A 26,567-nucleotide genomic window follows, 5' to 3' on the forward strand; every position below is an offset into this window, starting at 1 on the left:
CTTATAAAAATCCCTGAATCAGGGAATGCCATAGAACAAAGACTTTCTTCTCCAGATAAGTGTTACAAACTAAACAAGATAATAACCAGCAGCATAGAAGTCATATCCACAAGCTGGCTTTTAAAGAGGGCTGTCTCAATTTCATTCGTTAGCCTACTTTTTTTTTTTTTTCTCCTTTTTATTTTTCATTTTGCTGAATAGCAACCATTATCTAAAGTACTTTGGGGGCAGAAAGAATTAAAATTTATTTTTTCTGTATGGCAGACTGCCTGAGATGGCCGGAAGGTCATCTCCATAGATCTTACTTCCATAAGATGCCAAGCTCTGCAAACTTTCCTTATTCTTCAGCTTTAAAAACAAACAAACAAACAAACAAAGTGATTATGGAAAGAAAATTCTCTTTGTGGATCTGCTGCAGGCCCCCCAGTGACTGTCCACAAGGTCATGCATGTGGAAGGTTTGTGAGTGCCAGCACTGAGTCTGGAATTCATCCTTGTTCTCAAATTACACTCATTCCAAACTGACTTCTTATGGTTGCCTGTTCAGTTGGTCCACTTCTGAGCAACTGTCTTAGCTTTAGTGAGACTGAGTGCACAGCCTCCTCCACCATGAATTGCAAACATTGCTGTTAAGACTACAGTAAGTGTAGATACACATTTAGCATCAAGGATTTTAGCTTAGTGTATCACTTGAGAGTTTGCTTCTGCCTTTCCTGCCAGCACTCTTCTGGAAGACAATCTTCCACAGATGGTTTTGCTGATGGTCCCTGCATCCAGACACCCAGAAACAAGCAGCATGGCATTCGCACTGGAAGGTGTCCAAGTCTCAAATCCACTTTCCTCATTGATCTGACTTTCCACCTGCAGGTCATGAGGCAATTCTTATCATTCATTTTCAGTCAGCCACTGACTGTGATGAATGAACTCCTTCTCAGGGGACTTCAGGAGGCACCACAATGCTTCTTTTCTTTGACTTTGCAACTAGCCCAGCTCCTTCATTCACACTAGTACCTCCTGTATCTCCAGTACTGGAGACAATTATCTTGAAAGCAAAACTGTATTTCATCATATTGCTTTAACTCTTAATTTATAAGAAACATTTTCTAAATGTCTACAATACATTGAAGAGGGTTAATTGTATTAGAGACAAAAGAAGCCAAGCTCGCTGTTTCTGCACTAGCTTTGTGGTGCACTACATATGAAACACCACTGTGGGTTTGGTACGAGCCACTTTCTCACGGCACTTTCAAAGGAAGAAAACAAACCCCAAGAACACAGCTAAGCCATTTCTGTATAAGAAATTAAGAATCCCAGATCTGTGACTGAGCCAAACAGCAACGATCAAACCCCCCCATCTGCAGGAGCTCAAGGGTTTTTCAGGGCTTCAAGACAAAAAGAAGGGAGATGGAAATGGTAACACCATGTGTATGGGAATGAATTGAAGGTACAACCCCAAAATAAAGCACAGAGGCAGCACTGCAGGTGTCTCAGTCCCTCAGAAATCAGCCTAATGTTAGCCATGGCAGTTCATTAGGAGAGAGAGTTTCTGATTTCAAGGAAGCTCAGGAAAAGCACCACAGGGAAGTAGTGATGTAAAGGCTTCATCAAATGATCTACCCCACAATGCTAGGTTTTTCCTTGCTCCAAAGGCAATGGCTGCATTAAAGCACAGCAAATCACATACAGAAGGAAAGATAACGTCGTAAAATAACCAGCATCTTCTGGGAAACAATAATACCACTGAAAAGCCTGTGAACTTTGATATCAACATCCTAGAACTTAGCAGCTAGACCCAACCACCATTACTGTGAGAAAACACAAAGCCTGGGTGAAATAAAGCAAGTACTATATATGCCTGCATTTAGAGGAAAGCAGTAAGCACACAGTAAAGTCGAGAACTGAACTTGGACCTTCTGAGTCTCATCCAGTCTTTAGCCACAAGATTGACCTGCCTTGGTACCCACAGAAGAGAGAACAAGAAAGATATAAACACTTCAGTTGGATAAAACAATGCATTCAGGCCCATGGTTTTCAGACACGCTTTGAAGAAGCAGCCACAACCTCAGCTGTTCCATTCTGCCTTCAGAGATGAAGAACCATTTCCTAAAATACTGATGTCACTCAGGAAAAGAGCATTAGGAATACATCCACATTCCTCCGTGGGAGCGAGATGTCTCACACAGAGCATTTGACTAGAGCTGTAACACTAGTGAAGCTGCGACTATAATACACAGTTGTATTTACTGAATCACAAGGACAGAAGACACTCATGTATCAAATAATGACCCATCGTTTATTCATGCTTCACAGAAAAATTTTGCATGGTAAAATTATTACCGCTATTCTTTAAACCTCTTATCACAACCTAACTGTTCCTTTTCTTGCTTTTACAAAACATAGTTGGTTTTATCCAGTGTTTTTATATTTTTCTAGACTTTTCCAATCCACTGCAATGAAACCAAATTTAATGTGCATCATCTTGAAAGGTTTAACCCAAAACAATATTAAGCAGAAGCAGGCTAGAACCTATTGAATATCCATCACCTTCAGTTGTTTCAAGGTAAACCAATATGGACCAAATCCATATAATTCACCCCAGATACATATAAGTAACATCAAAGCTTCATAGACCACCCTCCTGAATACCAGAGAGCATGTTTACTCACCAAACCGCTTTCTTGTCCACCAGTGTGGCTCTTTGATTGCTGAGAACCGAACGTCGGGGTGCAGTCTGAGCCTATCGTACAAGTCTGTTGTCCCACATTTGGGCTGGCCGATGATGTAGAAGTGGGGGAGGCAGCGCAGCCGGTAGTGCTTGTCCTTGTAATGGTACAAGTGGTTCCAAAATACCTTCCTGAGGTAATCAAATATGGTTCGAAAACGCTTTGAATACAGTGCATAGGAGTTCGTTGTATAAGGATCTGTGGTTGTGTTTCCTCTGTACTCTTCATACCAACAAGGGTTCTTGCTATTTGGAAGGAATTTATTAGGAATTACTGAAAACATCTGCAACATAAAGAACAATAATTTCAGTCAAGGCAGAAAAAAAGTGGCAGTTATATTTTTCTAACTTAGCACAATGATACAACACAATAGAAACATTATCATTAACATCCCCTGCCCCCCCACCTTGTTTTACATATATTTAAAAAAAAAAGTATTTAAACTAAGAAATTGACTTAACTTACTTCTGATGGCACTGGAAAAAACTCCAGTGCAAACTGTTGGACTGGGAGAGAAGCACGTTTAAAAATCCTTTGAATTTAAGGCCAGAAGGCAGATTAACAAAACCCCACATCCCCCACCACCCCAGGAATTAATTTTTAAAGTCAAAGTTGTAATATACAAATTAACTTCCAGTTGTTAATTCTGAAACACAAGGTTTGCAATAACCAGTTTTTCAGGAATGCACACAGGTAGTTAGAAAGTCTCCCTTCTTATTTATCACTTTAGGTGACTGGCAAATCTGACTAACTCAGAATGATTTTGGGTGAGACAAGGTTCTCAATTCAATGAGAGTGTACAGCTGCCGGAAGACTGCCTGATTTTTTGTTTCAGGTGTCAAGACCATTTATATAGCCCATCCATTTTGCCTCTGACTCTGAAGGACTTGATCTATAACATCAGCTCTTCAACTGGTATAAATAAGGAGGCTCCAGGTGGTATAAATCACAATACGAACATCAGAGCATCTGCACTGTTTTTATCTTAGCAAAAGATTGACCCCAAATTCTTGAAATAAACCAGCACGCATTAATTTCGGACACACTTTAACTCATACTTACATGTGGCTCTTGTTTCCTCAGCTCTTCTAAATCAGGGCGCTGTCTTGTTATAAACTCTATCTTTGAAGAAATAGTGTCAATAATTAATTTAATGCTTGGATAATCCTTTACATATGAAATATTAATTTTAGAAGACTGGTAATGGTCTTTCATGTCACTAAGGCTTTCATTGTCCATTAAGCTTGGATTGCTAGTAAAAGCTCCGTAATGGAAGGGAGACGGTATTAACAACAGGCCATGTTTGGCTCCAGTCAGTACATAGGATGCCATCACTAGAGTCATTATAATCAACCCAAATATTAAGCTGCATAGCTTCCCCTTCTTCAAGCAGGGAAATCCATGCCAGCTTTCACTGTGATCAGTCCTTACTTCCAAAACTGCAAGCAACTTCATCTGCTTGCTATCAGCGTACAAATGGTTTTTATTTTCTCCTTTGCAAACGGGACACTTCTGGTTATTATGGCTAGGTCCACGGCATCTGAAACACTGTCTGTGCAAGTCATTTGGTAATAAATGTATGCAACAATTAATGCAATGCTTCATATTAGTACTGTTAAACTCCTGTATTAATGAGCCAAGCACAGCCACAAAAATGTTTCTGAAGCATATGAGTCATCTTCTGCAAGTCTGAAATTATTTAATTCCTTGAGTGATTCTATGAATTCTCAGTGACACAAAAGGGCAGGTTCAAACCAGAACAGTTAAAAGGACTCCAGAAGCGAAATATGACATATACAGGAGGAAAAAAAAATAAATCCAACTACAAAAATAGATGTATTGTAGACGTGTTTTCCAAGAATTTGGCTCAGGAGGAGGAATGTGGCAAAATAAAAATCAGCTACACAACTGGCTCAAGTTTTTCCCATTGAACAGAATGGGAAAGAAGAAAATTTGTTACTTGGCATGAAAATATGCAAAAAATAAAAAGAATTCATTGTCCTCTGATTTACGTTGGAATAAGCAAATATGCATAGAAATTCCCAGATATTCTTAAAACAAGCAGGTTCCAAATCAGACTTCTGCTCCTGGAAGCATCATTGTCCCAGAGATGTTCTCAAAGATGTGCATTGTGCAACCTAAAGAAAAAAAAACGTGTGTTGACACACACAGAAGAGCAAACTGAGTAATATCTATATTCACCTTCATTCAAGGTCATAGCAAAACTGCAATCCATCACAAGTAATTTCACACTACCGTTTGAAAGATGCCTTCTGTTTGTTAAGTATATTAATTGCAGCACTCATGATATTAAACCCAGGAAACGCTTGGCTTCAAGCCCACAGTGAGTTGCCATTTCTTTTCAGTCACCCACCTGCTCACATCAGCAAACAGTTGTTGACACAGGTAACACTACTCTACCTACATCACCTGCTCACTAACCTCTATAACAGCTTTTAATCTGCTCTTTAAGTCTGAAAGCATTTTTGGACAGTAGCCAATAACACAGGTTTAAATGTTCACCCTGTATCTGTGCACAGGGACCTTAAATTAACTTTCCTGAAGTGGGGCAGGAACCCAGGTAAGAGGACAAGGTAGAGATAAGACAACAGTATGCTTTCAAGCACGTTGGGAAGACAGCCAAACAACAAATAAAAAAAGCCACAAATAAAACATTCAGTAAATTTAAGAGATTAAATAATAGACATAAGCAAAAACTCCTATCAGGATCTTTGTTTTCTGGAACAAGTGGTTCTGAGACAAGAGCAACCACCAGTGATGCACTGCAAAGGCACTAAGATGCTTTCAGCATTACCTTTCAAATACATTTTGACAAGATATCACTCAATAAAAATGGCAAGATGTGTTAGTTAAATGAAATGTACAATCAGTACTGCAATTTCAAGACAAGGCCCTGATCCAGAAAATCCTCTTAAATGATTGCACTTCAGTACAGGAGAGGTTGTGCAGAAACGATCACATGAGTGGATGCCCTCTTGCTCCAAGGACTTGAGCACTCATGGGTCTCACGGAGGCCTCCACATCCACACAGGTTAAAGGACCCTGCTGCACAGGACATGTGCCATCCTCCTCTAACCACTTCATTAGCACAGTTACTTGCTCATAGCCAAAAAGTGAGTAGAGTTGGTTAGAAGTATTTGTGTCTACTTTTGACAGCATTCATGCCTGGCTTTCCAGACAGAATTCAGAGCAGAGATGTACAAATTCACAAACAAGTCATCAGCTTTCAAAAGGATGGTCTGAATTACAGCATATTTATGCATAGTTCCTCTAGACTTTCTGTTTTTGTAGCTTATTAAATAACTTCCTAGACCTACCCACATTTTAAAGTCAAAAACAAATCCAGTTTCTCAAAACAGAGATTATCAAATACAAAATTCACAGATAATACATGTGCTTCCATATACTAGATAATACTTATATTACCTATTTTTAAAAATTCCAAGAATTACTTTGGTTTGGGAACTAATGACAGCCCAGAAGCCCAACTCATCCTAAGGCTGCATCAAAAGAGTCGTGATCACTAGGTCGAGGGAGCTGATTGTCCCCCTCTACTCTGCCCTTGTGAGGCCCCACCTAGAATAGTGCATCCAGGTTTGTGGCCCCCATCACAAGAAAGATGTGAATCTGTTACAGTGAGTCTAGAGAAGGGCCACAAAGATGATCAGAGGGCTGGAGCACCTCTCCTATGAAGAAAGGCTTAGAGAGTTGGGGATGTTCAGCCTTGAGAAGAGAAGGCTCTGGGGAGACTTCTTTGTAGCCTTTCAGTACTTGAAGGGGTCTTATAAAAAGGATGGAGAGGGACTGTTTACTCAGATAGATAATGATGAAGTGGGAAACAGCATTAAATTAAAAGAACATAGATATAGATTAGACATTACAAGAAATTCTTCACTGTAAGGGTAGTGAGGCACTGGAACAGGCTGCCCAGAGAAGCTGTGGATGGCCCATCCCTGGAGGTGTTCAAGGCCAGGCTGGAGGGGCCTTGGCCAACCTGCTCTAGTGGGTGGCACCCCTGCCTATGGGGGCAGGGGGGTTGGAGTTGGATGATCTTTAAGGTCCCTTCCAAACCGAGCCATTCTATGACAGGAAATATTTTAAAACAATTTTGAAAAGTCAGAAACAAAGCAGTAAACTTGGACAGAATAAGAAGGTAAAGAAAAAAATGCTGAAAAATAAAGAAGCAGTTATGCCTCTGAAGGTCAACTTTTATTTTGGCTTCTGTCACCCAGTAAAGACACAACTTCCCTTTAGTCCCTGGGAATGAAGGTGCTGTAAGGCTCTGTCTCTGTGATACTCCTTGTCCATCCTCACGTGGACTCCGTGAGAGCAGTGATCCATTCCCCCCAACACCTCCACTTCCTCGACAGCACCATAATGGGGAGAGAAGGATCCAAGATTTAAAGTAAGAAGAGCTCAGCAGTTCTCCAAATGACATGGACAGTAAAAATTGCCAGAGAAAGGGAGGATGAGAAAGGGAGGTTCTGACAAGTGAAAAAGTTTCCACTTTGCAAGTCAAAATGCAAGGTAATAAGGCACCTGAGCAAAGATTTTCACTGGGAAAGAAATGGAGTCAGGAGGAGACTCAGGAAGGGCAGAGTTGGGTATTATCCATTGGGGCTAGAACAGAGTTTCCGAGAGAGTTCCTTCCCCCAGAAAAGACTGCAAAAAGACGGGATGGAAACAAGGGCCCTGAAAAGAAAAGGGAGCTGAAAGATGCACCTTTTTAGAAAGATGCACAAAGAACAGGCAGCAGGTTACAGCGGTAACTATAAAAAAATCTGGGTAACCAAAAGGAACTCTACAGCATCAGTACAATTAAGCATTTTAGGTGCTACTTTTATATCTTTGTGCAGTCCTTCCACCCCAAAGTCAACGATACCCAACGAGTATCTCAGTCTCCTCCCAGCCCCATGCTATGTATTTTTAGAGGGACCAGTTACTGTGCACTATTAACAGAAAATCCATTTTATTTTCCAGTCCTCTTCTAACAAACACCTGAAACTTTCAGAGTGTTATGGATTGAACAAATTTATCCCATACACTCTTGCAGAATCAATTCAAAACTTGTGTATTTGACATTATTTCTCAAATTTTTAAAAAGAGCTATCAGAGATACATTGATGGATTCAGATCACAGGATCTTAGAAACATTGCATAAGCTTCTCAGTCCTATTCTGTCCATTTGCATGTTAATAAAATGGACCAAAATTTATTGAACTCTTAATAGGTGCAGACACTTCTCATGAAACTGCAGTATACATATTACAAACTCAAGGAAAAATCTTACTAACTGCACTTTTGAAAGCTGAGGAAAATGCTTTATTGGGAAGGTGATACAAGGGAAGGAAAAAAAAAATATGCTTAGGCCCCAGAAAAACTGAGATCTTAATCACACCAGTCAGGAGAAAAAATTTAAAGTTCCACAAGTAACCATAATTCTGCCAGCTTATGCATATGCACTACAACAGGTTGTTTTATTAGATGATCTCTTTGAAGATCTATCACTGGGCAATATGATATATTACTCAGCTAATAGAATAGAGAGAGGGCTTTTGTTTTGTTGATTTTTTTTTTTAAAAAAAAAAACTGTTAGTTGCAGACGTACCATTCTATATGACTTCCCACTGTCATGGTCATGCAATATAAAAATTAAAAAAACCACTGTAATAAACACACAAAAGCCAGGATATAATTCCCTACAGTCACTCCCTTCTCTTTACCAAGAAGTTTAATTAAATACATTCCCCAGTCTTTCACTGTGCAATGAAGAATGCACACCCAGAAGGCCAGGATCTTCCTCAGTGCAAGAAGCCCATGTTTTCCTCATTCATCCCACAAAATCAAGCAATCTAAAGTATCTCTTTGTTGTTTCTTCCACTCAGCATTTCCAGCAGTCATAATCACAGATATACTTTACCTTTTTTGTATTTCAATACTGACAGTAGAAGAAAGTGAATTGCAGACAGAAGAAAAGCTGTGAGACTTGAGTTGGTAATAAAACCATTTATGTCTTTTTATTTTAGTTGCAAAACTGCTGTCAGCTCACTGGCAGAATATTACTCTCTTTACACAACAAGCAGTATCTTTGTACATTCTTGAATAATGTAGCATGTAATTTCCTCTTGTTGAGATGAATGGTGAATTATTTATGATCATGTCTATGCGGTATTTTTCTGCTGTACATAAATATATACCAGCTTACAAAGCAGGAATCAACATAAACCTTTTCAAGCACCTTGGCCAAAAGTAATCCTCCTCATAAAAATGAGGGTTTTGGGGAATCTCCTAAGTAGGAAACGGGGACATAAGAATGAACATAAGAGATGACACATCAGAATGAGGAGGGGGGAAAAAAAACAAACAAAAACTCTTCAAATAGCTACCTCAGATTTCAGCAAACTCCCACTGAAGCCAACAGGACCTACACTACAGATTTCAACTGAGGAAGACTTAACCTAACAAATATATTTACAGACAACAGAGGATTTAATAGGCAAATAAGTTTTTTTGCCTGTTAAAAACTGACTTTTTCCTTTCTAGTTTCCCTGTGCAACTCCCACTTTACATAAAACTGCCCAGTATTGCCCAGGCTGAATGGTCAGAGGACTCCTGCTTGCCCCGTGCAGGCTGCAGAAGACCAGAGTACTGACAGGTACACCTACAGGTACATCGAAATCAGCACAAGGCAGAGCTGCCCACTACAGCCTAGCAATAAACCTACTGAAAATGGAGTACCCACTATGCCTTATTTATTGTCCTAAGGACAGCTAAAAAGATAAATCCCATGAAGAATAAAACATGCAATATTTTTTATTGCTCACATATTTTCATACATACCTACATAGTTCAAAATTTGTTATATTTCTTTTAAATAAAGATTTAATATAATCCCTCTACATTCTCTTAAAGAACTGTAAGGGAATACTGTAATCAAAATGACTATGAAAATAAATTACTTTCATATGCTCAGTCGTATAACTAAAATTCTCCTCCTCAATGAATAAGATAAACCAGATGGAATAGGTTTTACAGGTGCGCACACATCTTCTGGACGTCTCAGCATATGACTTCTATTTTTCAGGTCACAAGCTTCAATTTTTAATGTGCTTTCCTTTTTCCATAATTCTTTAAAATGAAGACAAAGTGAACTTTTGGTAGTACGCTTAAGTCTAAATTTTATACTAGCCTTGTTACTTTTAGACATGCTCAGCTTTTCCTGCTACCACATGAAAGAGTAGCATGCTGTGAACCTATTATAAACACACTTCAAGTAGACCAGTAACACGCTTCCCAGCTTGATGTATAACAGTGTTTCTCTGTTTGATGTCAGTGGAGCTACATCACTTTGTTTCCTCTCTTCACACAATATAATTAAAATGTGGAACTCATCAGGGCCAAAAGTTTGAATGCATTTAAAAGACATTAGACAATTAATGGAGAATAAATCTATCAGCGGTTGCTTTTTCCAATTCCCACAAGATAGAAATATGGGGCTGGGAGAAATCTATAAATACCTGCTTTACACTCTTTCACTGGGCATTTATTACTGGTCATGACCAGAGACAGGAGACAGGGACAGAGATGTATGTGCCATTTGAAGATCTGACCCAGGAAGATTGTCCTGTTGGGAAGGTCACAGCCTGAAAATGTGAATGTCTAGGACAAGTTGCAAAATAATCCACAGAGTCTCAGGGTGGAAGTGGTGAAGCCCAGCCAAAGCACATCTCTCAGATATAGTTCCCACAGACAGGCTCTCCAGTCTCACAAAATGACACTTTCTTTTTTTCTCTGTCCATTTTCCTGTTGCCACCCATGTCTGGCATCACATTAAGGTTTTGTCTGCTGATGCGTTTATTACACCTGAGAAAGAAGGGCATTTTTTTCACAAGAAATCTTCATAGTTCTCAATAAAAGCCAAAACCTAGAACTATTAATATACAGAAACACAAGAGAAGTTCATGTTCTTGCTCTGTTGCTTCCCTGTTCTATCCTTACTGGACAGGATAAGGACTGAGCAAGATTGCAGGCTGCACAAATGTTTTGCTCTCGAACATGGTGTTTTCAGAGCAAGCCAAGGTATTTGTTCAAGCAACGTGAGGAAGTTCATCCTGCTGGTGAGTAGGCAGTACTGGTTCAACAAACAAAACAGTGGAAGCCATAAAAACTGGACATAAAAAAACTGCTCATGAAAAGAAAGGAATAATTGTATATTTGCTCTATCCTGCTTATTGTACTTATTTGGCCGCTCAAGTTAGCGCTTTAGGAAATAAACTTTGCCTGAATTCACATCTACTTACCTCAAAGAAATCAAAGAGCTGCCAAAAAAAAATGAGAATCGTGATTCATTGCTCTCTGCAACCTCCTTGCAAGATAAATAAATAAGTGAAAATAAATAAAATAAAAATGCTATTGCAATGGTTTAGAAAAGCCACAGGACTCATTACAAAGCTCAGCAACCTCTCAGACTGAAGTATAGCTCTTCTACTTGCTTGAAAATGCTAATTAAAAAAAAAAAAGAAAAGTGCAACTCCCAAGAAGTGATATTAAGCCACCACAAACATATGTAAGGCAATCACTTGAGAAACAGTTTCATTTTAAAATCCAGAATATGTGGTCATAACCCATGGTCATACATTCAACCTGTTGAACAACAGCTGAAGACTTTTCAAGCGTACAATATTCTTTAAAGAACCCAGTTCTGAAGCCTTTTAAAGCCAAAGCAAACCTCCTGAATCACCACTGAATCACCAGTCTTGCCCAAATACTAACTGTGGCTCATTCCCTAACACAGCTGGTTTCTTTCTCAAGAGCTAATCCAAACACACTCTACTCCTTACTCATCAATATACTATACTTCCAGAGAAAATGCAAAAATGGGACAAATGATAGCCTCTATTTGCAAAAATCAGCAAACTCCCCTAAAATCAGATTAACAGCAGTATTTTCAATCAAATAAGGACCTACTCTTCTTATTTGTCCTGAAGAGCTCAGGAAATAGTTACTGAGCTTGAATCACCACTTAATTATGGCATGAACACTGCCTGAATAAACAGATTATCAGAAGCAAGGAAAAAGGAGGGGAGGTGGGAAAGGGAGCAACAGACTGTCCTAGACCAGCTGCAGCAGAGCAATGCCTTCCCCAGGAGCCTGTTATGTCTGAAGTCCATGTGTGTTTCTAGAATAATCTAGGCATAGCTTCTTGCTTCTATGTCAGCATGTTCTGATGTGTTATTTTTTGTTTTACCTTGAAAATGTGAAAATGCTAATTAAGCCCGATATTGTCCATTTTTAGATTGTTATTTTTCAATGCAAAAAATAAATAAATAAATAAATGAATTTAATCACTTCTGAGTTATTTTTATCTTTGCATTTCACCTGACTTAAATTGATCTAGAATCAGATCCATCATTTCTCCATGTTAAATGCAGAATAAAATGTCCAGACAGGAAAATAAAACAGAACCAAAGAGAGCCAGCCTCCGTCTTACTGATAAATACCAAAGCATAACATGGTGACCCTGTTAGATCTAAACTAGCATAAAGGTTTAGAAGGCAATGGGCTGGTAGTTCTGCATTTAACATAGGGGATGAGGTCTAACCAGTAATTCCTCCATGGTGATACCTGCCTCAGATCCACACAGAGTCATTTTCCAAAGCAATTCCACTGCAAGATTTATGTCAAAGATGAGAGCAGAAGTGAAGCTTAGGGACCTGGAGCATCATTACTGCAATGACTTCTCCAGAAAAGCAGTTCCAAAAGCCCTGAAAGAAAAACCACCGCTGCCAGCCACCTGACCTGTGACACCAGGCATCCCAGGCATGGTGAATCCTTCACCTTGCATCAGGATGGAGCTCACACTGATATTTTTAAGGCATTCCTCCTCTCCAACCATGGAACAAAACATTGTTCTCACATATTGATAAGGGTAACTCAGAGCAGAATTTTGCTAGTACTCAACTAGCTTCTCAACTCTTGATCAAAGCTTGTTGATTACAGTGTGCAACATCTCCAGTAATTCATCTTTTTGCTTCACTTAGTTTCTATTCATCTCACATAGCGGCTTGCTAGAGAAGTACTGACAGATTTATACCGAACATTAAAAAAAAAGCACACTGTAGAAAAACTTCACCTTTACCTAAATTATACTAGTGCCTGTCTTCTCACAGAAAAGCCATTTTAAGCCAGATTCAAAAAGCATTATGCAGGGTCAAAGTTCAGTATCTTTATTTTATTATTATAATTATTATTACTCACATAGTTACCATGAGCAATCTCCCAACGTATCCTACACAGTCACTGAGGTCATCCCACAAAAACAGAGATAAATTGATGTGTCCACTCTGTGTGGCTCACAGATTCCTTTCCCACAAATCTGGAACCAGATTTGAAAGTTGTGGTATTCAGAATGCAAGCAGAAATCACATCTATTTAATGGCTATCAAAACAGTCAGGCCCTCACTGAAAACAACTGAATCACTAAGAGCCAGAACAGATATAAAATATTGATATTAATGGCAGTTAACTTTTATCCCCTGCTAAAAAAAAAAAAAAAAAAGAAAAAACTCTCTTAAATCTCCAGAAAGACACCCAGCGTCAACAATGTGATCAAAACAGACATAGGAGGTTAAATCACTCGTTCGGTGATTTAATGTCACTGAAAATTGTTCAGGTTGAATTACCTATATGTATTTTCTTTTTGTTATGAAACAAATGAAAGAAAGAGCTCCTGGTAAAGATTAAGGGACCACCTGAAATACAGCATCAGGTACAGTGGAAGCAATTAGTCTGGCCTTGCACAAATTATTTTATTAGGTATTTAATAGGTTCAAACATATGTTGAAGTTTCATTTTCAACACAGGATATCACAATACTTTACAACAATGAAAATTCTTGCTTATAGGCACTTTCAAGCAATAAACCACACTATCACTCTGCAAATTGGTAACATTCCCATTAAAAGAACTAATGCAACAGGGAAACACGTAATGTGAAGGGTGAATCTGTGATGGAGCTCTTCCACTCCAGGTAGTTTTTTTAATCAACATAATGCAGGGGGTTGAGGGATTGGCAGGTGGGAAAACAGCTCCCACATGCCCCACAGGCAGGCTGTAATCAAAAAACAAATAAGTACTTATCTTTAGAAAACTCCAGAGTTTTACTCCAGTATTGACAGAGTTCACTTATCAAAGACAGGCTATTTTTCATTATGCACTTCTTTCTGACAGCTGCCCATCCCACTTTAGTTTCAGCCTTCCAAGCCCGCTTCCTTGGTTGAGTCTCTGGGCTGACACTGCCGTAATTTACTCAAATAGCTCTTCTGAAGCAACTTGCTCAGTGGAGATACAGCTTTTCCCTTCATGTAAAACTGGGTTTGGTGAGGACAGCATGCTTGTTTCCATCACCTTATCTGAACACAGAGAAATCCTCTGTGTGCTCAAGCTGCCCAGCTCTGCAGCAAAGCAGCCTGCCCAGCCATGGAGATCAAACGGATTTAGAAACCATGGGTCCTCTCCAAGCTCACATCAGGACACCAAATAGTCCTGATGCAGCAAGTACAGTACTAGCAGATACTGCAGTAGTGCGTGCTACCAAGCCATTAACAGTGGGGGGGGGGGGGGGGGGGGGAGGGAAGTTCAGCAAGCTGAGCTTGGCTCGAGCACTTTCTTGCATTAAGAGAAGCAGACTGCAAGGTTGTCCAGCTCTCGAGGCAGTCAGACAGCATGCAGCAAGAGCCTGAGCAGACAGCACAGCTCTCCTGTTTGTGTTCACACACTTATACCTTGGCCAAGTACTGATCCTAAAACAGCAATACACAGAAACGGCTACAAAAATAACCTGGAAAGAGAAGACATTATTTACCAAACACTGCCATTCCTGAGACAAGAAAATGTGATTTCCCCTTTGATTTCTATTATTTTATTAGGAGCTGATTGGTAAGCCTATTCTTGTCCTCAGATCACAGTGTAATTGTGTACCTATGTCAACTAAACACTGCTAATTCTTTCCAGGGTTTAACAAGTTAAATATAAGAGCAGAGATATAAAAATATAAATAAAGATTACAGTACAAGTCTCATGCCATTTACCAGACTTTGCTTATAAACAAGAGTACAATTAATGTAGTGAAGCAAGTAAAAAGTATGTTCTCAAAGCTCTTGTAAAAATAAGATCTTTGAAGTGCAGGTTCTTGGAGAATTCACCTTCCTAGGTGTATTTAATCAATCTAAATTTAATCTAGCAGTTTTATAAATTTATATTGGGTGGAAGATTATTATTGAGTATCCATTTGGCAATTCCCCAGTTCTGTTTTCCTCAAAAAAACAATGCTGCCCTTCGGCTGAAACTCATGCATAACGATCCGCTTCAGAAAAGCGCAAGTCAGAAGAGATGAAATTCATCAGAAGAAAAGTAGATGCCAGAGATCTACACACAATATGATCACATTGGACACTGGAGAGAAATCATCCAGAGGAAGCAGTCTAAATATGATCCATGTCCTTGGAGATCCTATATGTTTACTTGGCTGCAACGTGAGCTTTGAGTGACTTGCTTCAGACTTAGACATCTGCACACCTCTAAGGTGAGATGAACACCAAAGCTTCACTGTGTTGAAGACAAATATATCTTCCTATTCAGAGCGCCAGCTAGCTCTTATTAAAGAAAGAGATGCAGGGTGAATGTAGCACAGCTGACTCTGCAAGAAGAGATCTTCAGTGATGTAGAGTTATTTTCAGCATGGGTCTTTGTCTCTTGTATTGATTACTGGGCCAGGACCAACACATGAGAGAAAAATGTTCTGAGAGTATTTCCAACAGTCTTGCCAAGCATTTTCAGCCTCGACATGCTGCAAAATAGTGGGCATTCACAGCTATGTTACTCTGATTACCGTCTTGTTCTTTTTACACGTTTGATTTTACTTAATTTTAGCAGCTGCTACCTCAAGTTGATTTAAAGTGAGAAACATATTCTTCCCACCATCTGAAATCTAATACTTTCTGCCACTTTGCAAATGGTATACAGTATGAATTGCTAAATCTCGTGGGTTGTAAGAGATCAGCTGCTAATTTAAGGATGCTTTTGAGGGATGAATATTATATGGAATAAATAGAATATGCATAATATAACGCCTCCAGTGCCTGTTTATCTTATGGTTTGGTAAAATATTTTTGTTTGCAATGACACAACAAAATGGCATCCACTAGAATTCATTTGTTCACACCTCACACTTCAATAAATAAGCAGTCTTTCTGAAGGGAATTTGTTGATGTGAAACTTAATATTGCTTTAAACAGTGTTGTTTTGACAATTTTAGAGTATATGCTAGCAGCCTTTCCTCTGATTTTTAATGACTGGAAAGGGATTTTCCTCCACCTCCAAACTAAATTTTCTCTGTAAGCTTTGTTATCTTAACCCTGTCATCTGAAATTTACCATTATGACTCATATATGGTACCTTCTCCATGAGACATACATTAAAATGGATGGAAAAACATATCTCATCTGTACATAACTACTGTGTAAGTACTTTTTCATGAATAGGGCATTTCATCTTTCATCTAGAACTGAGTGGGTGAAAGGAAACATACACAGCTGCATCCTGAAGAGACAAACTAAGTATTGAAGTTTGTCATTAAAGTGTCTTGTAAATTCAAACAAAAATTAGTTAACAAATATTATTCATTGAAACCAAATCACAACTGCGACTTTGTTTCAGTACAAAAAAAAAAGCATAGCAATAACTTTTATAAATGTTCAACAACTTGCATTCTTTAAGTGACAACACAGCAGATAAATCTCAGCCTATTAAAGTACCAAGAAGGTACACACTTTTTCCAAAGTGAAGTCAATTCAGAGCTCACAGTCCAAGAGCAGAACCCCACTAAGCCTAAATATTCTCAAGTAATTGCTAATTAAATAAACTCTAAGCATAACATGGTATCACTAGATGACATTCGTACAGGTAACTTCTGGCTACAGCTAATTAAGCAATAACTTACTGCATCTTACGTAAGAATAAACACCTTATTATTTATTTACTTTTACTTATTATTTACTCAAGCTATACTCACTTCCAAAGTCTTCTAATGCTATTCATAAGCATTTCAAGGGCTTAGCCTGTACTGCTCACCCATATCACATGCTCTTTAACTACACAAAAGTGAAACAAATTTTTACTAATCAGCTTACAAGATACTGTCTTTCTGAAGACATTACTGCACCACTACACTCTGTTTTCTGCTGATAGTAACACTTATCTTTGTAGGCATAGCACATGCTTGATGTGAAACCTAATGCCATTTGATCATGGCTTAAACACGTGTTATCATCCTCTCATATCTTTATGTTATTACTTAAACCATAAACTTAAGAAGAAATTCAAATATCTTCATTTGCTGATTTCCACTTAAAAGAAGGAAAACGTTTCATTCTTTCACCATCCTCCCAAAAAATCCCAGCTCTTGATACAGTTTTCATAACCCAGTAAACTCTAGCCTAGTAACTGCACAAAAACCCTAGTTTGTAACAGAAACAGTGAAGATAAAGTCATGCTGTGTATGGGACTGACCAATTCCCAGTAAGTAAATACTGTAGTATCCAGATATACATAATCCAGGCTAATAGAAGTCTGTTCTTCATCCCCTAGGTCACCGGCTCCCTGGACATGGCCATGTATTCCTACAAATTTTGCCTGTGTTTGGTTTCAGGGTACTTGCTTTCCACTTGGAAATAACACAACCACAGGTGTCTTTGCATTCTTTATGTTGCACTTAGCCAGACTGTAGATTGTAAACAAACAAGATACAAGTCTGAGAACTTTCTTTACTGATTTTCAACAGAAAGAAACTGAGGGGAGGAACTCTGCATAAAGATGAATGTACCAAGAAGAACCTGGTATATACTCTCCCCCCCCCTCCCCCGCCTTTTCTGCAACATTACCTCAACACAGAAGACGACAGAGTCTCTTTAGGAAATCCCAGCTGAAATCAGACCCACAGAAGTTCTGGAATGCTGGTTCCACTTCTTGAAATGAATCATTTACTGAAGCAATTCAAAGATAAATCTAAAGCAACACAAATTCAAACAACTACAGTTGGCATTCAGCTTTTCAAAAAGATTCATGACTGTTAATGAGAACCCAAAAAACTTACTTTCTAATGACAGAAAAAAAAAGATAGGGTATTGACATTATAAAACTCCATAAAGAACGAGAAGCACCTCCAGAATACACACCACTAAAAGCTTTGTGAGGAACTATAAACCCCAACTTTAGCCAAATTAACATATCTAATTAAAACCATCTCCAGCAAAAAATACCTCCCAAGTATTGAAATGCATTTCCATCTGTTAGGTTTCTCTTTTTACACTAGTGTTTACTCTACCTAGAGTCAAGGATATGGTTCTTTAATTTCATGAGCTTAATGCAATAACTTGATTCAGGCTGTTAATGCATTCAAGGCCTTCAGACACCCAGGAGACTCAAATGGCATCAAGAGCATACAGATGCGTTTGGAGCAGATATTGTAATGTGAAGTAAACAATGAATTCCTTAATATATGTCTGCTGCAGAGACTACACCAAAATAAGAGCTTATTAGGGTGTCTTAGTACTAGAAGAGATGGCTTCCAAGCCCATTTATGGTTTCTAAGCACTACTACATTATATAAATAATATCACCATGAAAAAAATAAAACACTGTCAGTAAGTGACAACACAAGAATTCTATGAAAGCAGAGTTCATTTCTCAAAAGTGACACCCAATTACTACAAAACAAGGATAAATAGAATACATAAGTGTTGTGCAGATAAAGGTGTAGAAATACACTTCAGTTATAGTGCACTTGTCAGTGGGAGCATGAGGTGCAGCTGATGGATCAAACTTCAGCTCCAGAGATGGCACTTGTTTCAATGCCTCAAGTCCAGAGAAATGGGAGAAATGGGCTCCATACTGACCTGCTGTATAAATAATGCTATTGAGTTATGCCTACTTTTTTTTTTTTTAAGGGTATCAAAAGAGTTTTATGGTTTCAAAAATACAGCATTGTACAATTCAGTCTGTGCTCAGTTTCCTTTATGCTTTCCACCCTCAAGAACGCTGTTAACAAAACACAGCGTGTGCTGCAGAAGGCCATATCAATCATTGTCTTCTGCAAAGATCACTCCACGCCCACATCCAAAGCCAGCAACATGTAATCAAGTGCCACGAAATGCCACATCTTTCATCACAGCCTCAGGATCGTGACTCAGCAGCTGGCAGGAACAGTCTCAGACACCGCAGCCCCATGGCACTGCCTCTGTAGCAGAGGGGACAGAAGAGCAAAGCCACTCCTGCTGCCCTCTGTGCCTGGCTCCAGCAGACGCCTCCAACACCGGGACAGCCAGCAGCCTTGTAATCCACACATGGGGGTCTCTGTGAATCCAGGCTGTGAGGTTGTCAGCCGAATTGACTGATTGATTATTATTTTTAATCATTAATTGCTTTGGTGCTCTCCCCATGAACCCTCCACCTTTTGGTACTGTCATTGGTGGTAGCTCTAACGGACAAAGTCTTTCTAGAGGGCAAAAATGAAGCCTACTGTGTAAACCGCTCTAAGTCACTCACCTGCTGCTTTTACACTTTCTTCACCAGTGTATGTAGAAATTAGGCAAGCTAGAAAACCAGCCATCCTAGGATTATAGGAGAAATGACAGCCTCACTACTCTGTTCAATACAATTTATAACTTTCTCACTTGTTTAAATCCTGAAAAATGCCTTCAGTATCCAAAATGTTTATAATCAAAGTAAGTGCCCTCACAGGTTCTAAATAATCTATAAACCCAGACAATTTCACAGTTCTTCTCACTAAGTGAAAAAATGAATTATACAGTGATAATATATTTTAACTTCCTTATTGCATGGCTCATTATTGAAATTAGACTTCAGTAATAAAAGCAAATCAGAATAAAGCCATACAATTGTGGTTTTTTCTTCCTTTACATGTGGAAACTGGGCTTTGAAGTTATCCTTACCTTTTTCTCATAAAGAATGCTTGCTCAGGGCTAAGCTAGGCCAGCAAGACTGACGTAGAACAGACAATAAGTTATTGTCCAAACATGAACATTTAAATAAGACACATGAATTATTTTATTAATCTTTTACATAGAAGTTTCTGTCCAACCTGAAAAAAATAAAAATATTAAATGAGCAAAGGCATTAGTCTCTGTTGCAAATACCATGTACATGCAGCAGACTTGGGATGATGCTGCAGTGCGTTCAAAGGTACTCAGAGCTTTGTAAAGGTCCATGGGGATCAGCCCCTCAGGGCATGGACACCATTCCCTTTCTTGGAGTAACTCCCAGTGGCAGATGTCAGCATGCTTTGCAGTCTGTGACTGACAAAGCAATGTGCATCCTGATGTGTGTTACCTGTGATACCATGGCATAAAATGCTAGAAGACCAAGAACAACTCAGGTCTAACTCACCACCTCGAATTCCATGAGTTGGGGATTGATGGACTTTGGCCAAAATTCAGATATGTGTTGCACAGGATGCAATGCCACTGGCAATCCAATCTCTAGAGAAACAACCGAAGACAGGCAGCACTGAATCTCAATTCTCCCCAGTAACTGCATTAAACCAGACAAATGTCAGCCTCTCCACGAGCTCGTAGGGTGGAGCAGCTCATTTCTGGAAGATGACGGACAGGTTGTGCAATGGGGTCCTCAGCAGGGCTGAGCCAGCCCCTGCCACAGCAGCAGCCCCAGGTGGCATTTTCGGAAGCGCTGCTGCGAGACCTGGAGTGAGGAAGTGAAACTCTCAGGCTCATAAACAATGCTCAGTTAAGACCCTCATTCATATGATTGGTTTCGTATTAACTGTTAAAACACCAATTTGCTCCGTTTATTAGTCAGCACCATTTCTAGCAGTTAAACAACGCTTTGCCTCTGGTTTTGCTCAAGCACAGAAAAGGGAAGTAAAAACAGTGTCTTATACTCTGCCTCCATTTACTGAATGCCATGCTACAGCACATTTTTCACCACAGATGAAAAATGAAGGTAAGTAGTCTTTCAAAACTGCTGCTCCTGAGGATCCAAACTAAAAAGACTTGCGAGAACAACCACCACATCATTCACTCCAAGATATGGATTTATGCCCTCCAATCTGCATAAGACCCACAGAGATACTATGACACCAACACAACTCAGTCTTTCTATCTCAAGTACAGAAAATTCAGTTGCTATTTTTTAACAGGATTGCTTTTACATACAGACCAAAAAGTGTGCATCAGTCAGCTGAGCATCTCTGGTGATGGAGAGAAGAAACACTGCTAAACACCACAACCCTGATCATGAGCTCTCTGCTTGCTCTCACTGCTGAGCAATTAGCCATTATGTTTTGCTCATCAAGACAGCTTGTGCTCATTGGATTCTGGAGAAAGAGTTTTACACTGGGCACCAAGTGTTCCTTTTCCAGTTCAGAGAGATATCCCCATGTATCTATCCATATTTACACTTTGCTTTGAAGACTTTAAAACCCGATGATTAATTGTGGAGTTTTGTGCGTGGATGCCGTTTTCTACTTTTAGAAGCGGTCCTTCTCCTGTCTGAACATCCTTCCACCATGATTTCAGTCCTGCATGAGTTTTTGACTCATCTCACTGCTTTTAGCTTGGCTGGAGATGAATGTATATGTAAATCACAGGTTAAAGTATCTTTAATGATCGTACAGTTCATAATAAAAAGACTGTCCTTTGTACAGAAATGTACATTCATCCTTCTGAAAATTAAGTAAGACTATTAATTATATTTTTAAAGACTGAATCTCAGAATGTCACTGCTGACATTTAAGGCTCATATAAAATGCAAGTCTATCTCGTCTGTGAGAAACAAGTCTATACAATCTATTTTAAGATGAAAATATTTATAAAGGAAGGAACTTGCCAATTAGGAATACAAACAGAAACAAACCCATTCAGAGCAAGTTGCTTTTTTTAAAAAAAAAATCTTTTATACACAAGGGCATATTTCTCCCAGCACAGTGCACAAAATAAGTGACATCTGGTGGCTACATGCTGTAATATAAGTAGGCAAGTCATTTCAATGCTGTTAACCATTTCAATTAAGTTTATTGCTTCTTAGTAAAGCTGTAAAGCTTTTTAGATGTTTTATTTATTTATTTTGACACAGACACTTCTGAGACTCTCAGGCACTGTGATCCCTGGCAACTGCTGTTAGCTAATTAAAGTGGGGTTGTCATATTCACATCAGGAAAAAACATTACTCCAAAAAGGAATTAGCAAGGCGTAGCAAAACAGCACTAAGATATAGCCAGGCAACCCCAGTTAAAATTGCAGAGCCATGCTGTAAGGAAAGACTACACAAAATTTTGAGAAGGAAATCCTTCAAGGGCTCAAATAAATTAACATAGGTTTGGCTTTCTCCAAATTGTTTTTCATTAGATTTTAACTTAAACAAAAAAAGTGATTTTTATTCTGAGTTTAACAACATCCTGGTGACTAAAACTTTAACAAACATGAAAGTCTTTCCTCTTTTCATCCCTTCTTGATCCTCAGTGATGGTCACATCTAATCCAAGTCCTCTGCAACTAAACCTGCACTCCAGGCAAAGCAATTACAGCTACCTTTCTAGCTTCTGCAGCCAGAAATAAAGTTCCCTTTTATAAACAATAAGCCTCTCTTGGATAATTAACAAATATATGGTCAGCTACAGTTAAAATTACAAAATTGCCATCACTGCAATTTCAAGGCCTGTGATACCAATTTCTTCAGTAATAAGTGTTTACAGAAAGAATCTGTAAGCGCTATCTAGCAAAAAATCAGATGAAATATAAACAGACTCTAAATATTTATCAGCAGAGGAAGTTCAAAAATATCGCTGGGAAATAAAGCGGATGGCAGGCTAAATCCAGAGCCATTGAGTGTTCTTCGAAGGATGTGTTAGGAGGAACTTCATTTTCAGTTTGACAACACTAAATCACATTAATTCCTTCCTCCTATTCAATTGCTACTTAAAAATCCTTGGTGCCAGAAGAACAACGCTAAAAATGTCCCTAACACTATTCCTGAATACTGTGCTTGATGAAGAAAAAAATAAAAAATAAATAAAAATAAAAAAATCACCTGCCATAACTCCTATCCACACAATGCAACAATGCAATACTCTAAGAGTTGGGCTTTGGGGGTTTCCATCACTTTAAAGGACAAAATATCTGCAACAGGAACATCCACCTGCATGCTCAGCTTTCCTTAGCACCAAAGTGGGTCCCCAGAAAGGGGACCTCTGGCACGAAGCTGCAACAAGGGCGGTTCAGACTGGGTGTTAGAAAAAGGTTCTGCACCCAGAAGTGGTCAGGCACTGGGACAGGCTGCCCAGGGCAGTGGTCATGGCACCAAGCCTGCTGGAGTCCAAGGAGCATTTGGACAACGCTCAGACACCTGGTCTGATTTTTGGGTAGGCCTGTGTGGAGCCAGGAGTTGGACTCAGTGATCCCTGGGGGTCCCTTCCAACTCAGAATATTCTATGATTCTATGGGATAACACAACCACTGCTATATTATTTCAACTGGAAACGTTATTTTCTTTTCATACGCTCTCTTCCCCACCAGACATCATCTTCACCTTAGAATTTCCCAGCTGAGCTAAAGAACATAAAACTACATCTGAATAACTCCAGCAACCATTAAGAAGAAAACTTTTTAAAATCCCCTTTCAATTTATTTTTTTTTTTTAAATCCTGGCATGCTTAAGTCAGCAGGAAGAGTTTTCATTGATTTCAATGAAGCCAGAAGTTCATCCTGAGAATTGCTGTTTGGAATGAGTGCAGCATTTATACTACCTAATTTGAAACCCTGAAATTTGTTGTTAAATGCGACTGAATGATACTTGTTATTTCAGAATTATTTGTTATCTTTAAAGATACACAAAGAAAGTTAAAATACTGCAATGTAACATTTTTAGTGATTATGTTTGGGAGAATCTTGTTTTAGTAGCAAGCGCATATTTTTAATGCACTGTTATATATTGTCATAAAGTTTCACTTTATTTTCTAATAGTGAAAAGCCTTAGAAAAGTATATTGACAAAATATCTAGAATTATAATAGTCCAACAAAAAACCTTGTTGATATTTACATTGTTACATGTATTTTCACAGTAGTTTTTTTACCGCCTTTGTCAATTATTATCCAGTGTACTAGTATAGTGAGATGAAAACCTAGACAACTGGAGAGATTACACCCACTTAATGGGTACCATTAAAAGACAAAGCTATTAAATCTCAGCAGAAGCTTTTTATGCATTCTGCAGTATTAAACCAAAATGAGTTATTGCAACATTGTAACCATGATATCAAACAACAAGAATACTAAATTCTTAAAGCTGCATGCAGAAATAAGCATCAGATGACTTGAAACCATCTATGAAGTGCGTTTTACCCAGAGTTACTGAAACCTGTTTACAAAAAAAAAAAAAAAAAAAAAGCAGTGGAGACTTAAGCTAAAAGCTCCTCATTGTCATGATATGGCAGTGTTAAAGGCACCAGAGAACCCCCCAATCCATCTCTTCAAGGTTCAGGAAGGGTACAAAGAAACTCCCCACGTGCCCCAGGACACTTGCTCTGCAGGGCAGGGGCAGGAGAGGACACGTGGGGACAGAGCAGTCAGGTATTGGGATGGGTTGCCCAGGGAGGTGGTGGCGTCGCCATCCCTGGGGGTGTTCAAGGAAAGGTTGGACATGGTGCTTAGGGACATGGTTCAGTGGGTGACATTGGTAGTAGGGGGATGGTTGGACCAGATGAGCTTGGGGGACTTTTCCAACCTTAATGGTTCTAGGATTCTATGATTCTACTGCTGGACCAGGTACAGCATGTAAACAGTGATCAGCTCCAGTCATCAGCAAGAGAGACAGCTTTCATCCAATGGGACAACTCAGCTGTGTGGTCTGTCCCAGTGCAAGCACAACGATGTGTCCAACAAGATGGAGTTTTCCCACCTGTGATGCGGGGAAGTAGAGGGTGGCATTGCCTTCTAGTGAGGACACAAGGCAAAAGCTTGTCTGGCCAACGCGCTCCCTGATGCAGGCTCCCAGCAAGGTGCCCTCCCTTGCAGAAAGGAGTGCACAGCTGGGACATGACTCCTTACACACACATAGTCAATGCTGAAATTCTCCAAAACAACTGGAGAACATTTTCTGTGCTCACATGTTTGAGGTGCCAAATTCTTGTCCCCCTTACATCAGTGAAAACCAAGAGCTGGGCTGCTCCTGACCTACCCTAATGGAAGAGAAATCCACGTGGGATTTCTGTGGTTACCAATATATATTGCATTTTACTATGTTGTGTATTTTTAATTTGACTGCTTTCCTTAGCAGTGTTTAAAAACCTACTCTGAAGAGTTAAATGCTTCAGTATTTAAATAGCCTGATATTAAAGAAATCAATTCTTCCTCCTTCCTATAACGGGAGTGATGAGCTTAGGTTCCACTGTTCCCTTATGTTCACCTCTCACATCTCATTTCATGTTGAAACTGTTTTAAAGCTGGCATAAATAGCTTTGCAAAGTAATTCTAATACTGAATGTCAAGAGCAATACTGGTTTCATTATGATTTATCCTTATCTGTTCCTCAGGCAAGTTAATCCTCAACCTGAGATACTGTTTTTATAGCACTATAATTTATGATTTTTTTCATCTAAATTATTTACTTTATGAATGAGTCCAACAAGTTGCTCACAGCCTAAAGCTGTGATACTCAATGCCAAAATGTTCAAGAATGAGTTTTTGTCTTTTTAAATGAAGAGACCACAATTTAAGCATTAATGTAGTAACTAACTAATGCAGTAACTGTTATTGGTAGCCTTTCACACAGTGGAGCTTTCACCCAGCAAAATTCAGTCACTTTATATGACCTTTGCACTCACAATAGATGCTAAACTATGATCTAGATACCGTGGTTAGAAATCCAGAGAGCCACAAAACAAGTGAAGAATACCTAACCCTGAAGCACAATTGCACAGCATGAACCCATATGCCTTCATGAAGCTGACCTGCTATCAGACCTGATGTACACGTGCAACCTGCCCCTCTTCCACTTCAACAAAATAGCATCCAAAATCCTTTAGAGGAATGGATCCAGGCAATTTTCTCAGGCCCTGGCAATCAAGCCAGAAGGATGAACTCTATGGCCGTAGCCCTACAGATGCACTAATCATGATCACAGAAGGAAGAAGAGCACAACCTTTGGCATCACACTGTGAAACAGGTCTATGAACTACTGAGCTTTCAATGTTCCTGGGAAGTCCTACAGATTTCAGATTTCAATTTGACTTATTTAATATTAACAATGTCTACTTAACATTATCTATTTAATATCTACACAGCTCAGTTAGAAGACAAATTTCTGATCTAACAAGTAGCCAAAATACAAGAGTTTGGAAAGGAGTATTAGATAAAAATTAGATATAGAATTTTCAAGGGATGAAGCTTCCAAAGAAAGAGCTGGACTCACAGGCAAACCCATCTCACTGCATGATAAACCTATTAAATAACTTATTAAACTATCCTTCTTGATTTTCTCCTATTTCCAGCTTTTTAAAGTTAAACCTCCTGGCTGTACCAAACATACTCCTCCTCCTTTTTTGGATTAATAAATTAATTAATAAATTCTACTGTCCATAGGCCATTATATCCAATCTTAGGCACTACACTGAGCTCACATTTTCTTCAAATCATGTGCAAAACCTTCCAGGGTCCTGATTTCTATTACTTTTTTCAAAATGTCTCTCACATTTCTTGGTATCTCACAACTAATTTCATGCCAGATCTAAAGCACT

At 39.0% G+C, this 26,567-nt stretch overlaps 1 protein-coding gene across 6 annotated transcripts in view; it reads right to left on the reverse strand.

Annotated features, from left to right (window-relative positions):
• CHST15 (carbohydrate sulfotransferase 15) overlaps positions 1 to 26,567 on the reverse strand; it is a 48,105-nt gene that overhangs the window by 15,141 nt on the left and 6,397 nt on the right. For 5 of the 6 annotated variants that reach the window (XM_040563930.1, XM_040563929.1, XM_040563931.1 and 2 more), the window contains 2 exons: positions 3,785 to 4,860; positions 2,666 to 3,005 (listed from right to left, as the gene is read on the reverse strand). In XM_040563930.1, coding sequence (XP_040419864.1) covers positions 2,666 to 3,005; positions 3,785 to 4,327 — 883 coding nt within the window. In that variant the 5' untranslated portion in view covers positions 4,328 to 4,860. Of the gene's footprint in view, positions 1 to 2,665; positions 3,006 to 3,784; positions 4,861 to 20,206; positions 20,420 to 26,567 lie in introns of those variants that run through there. The other variant, XM_040563935.1, reaches the window with a different exon arrangement.

This window comes from Cygnus olor, chromosome 7, assembly GCF_009769625.2.
Source record: "Cygnus olor isolate bCygOlo1 chromosome 7, bCygOlo1.pri.v2, whole genome shotgun sequence".
Taxonomy (NCBI): domain Eukaryota; kingdom Metazoa; phylum Chordata; class Aves; order Anseriformes; family Anatidae; genus Cygnus; species Cygnus olor.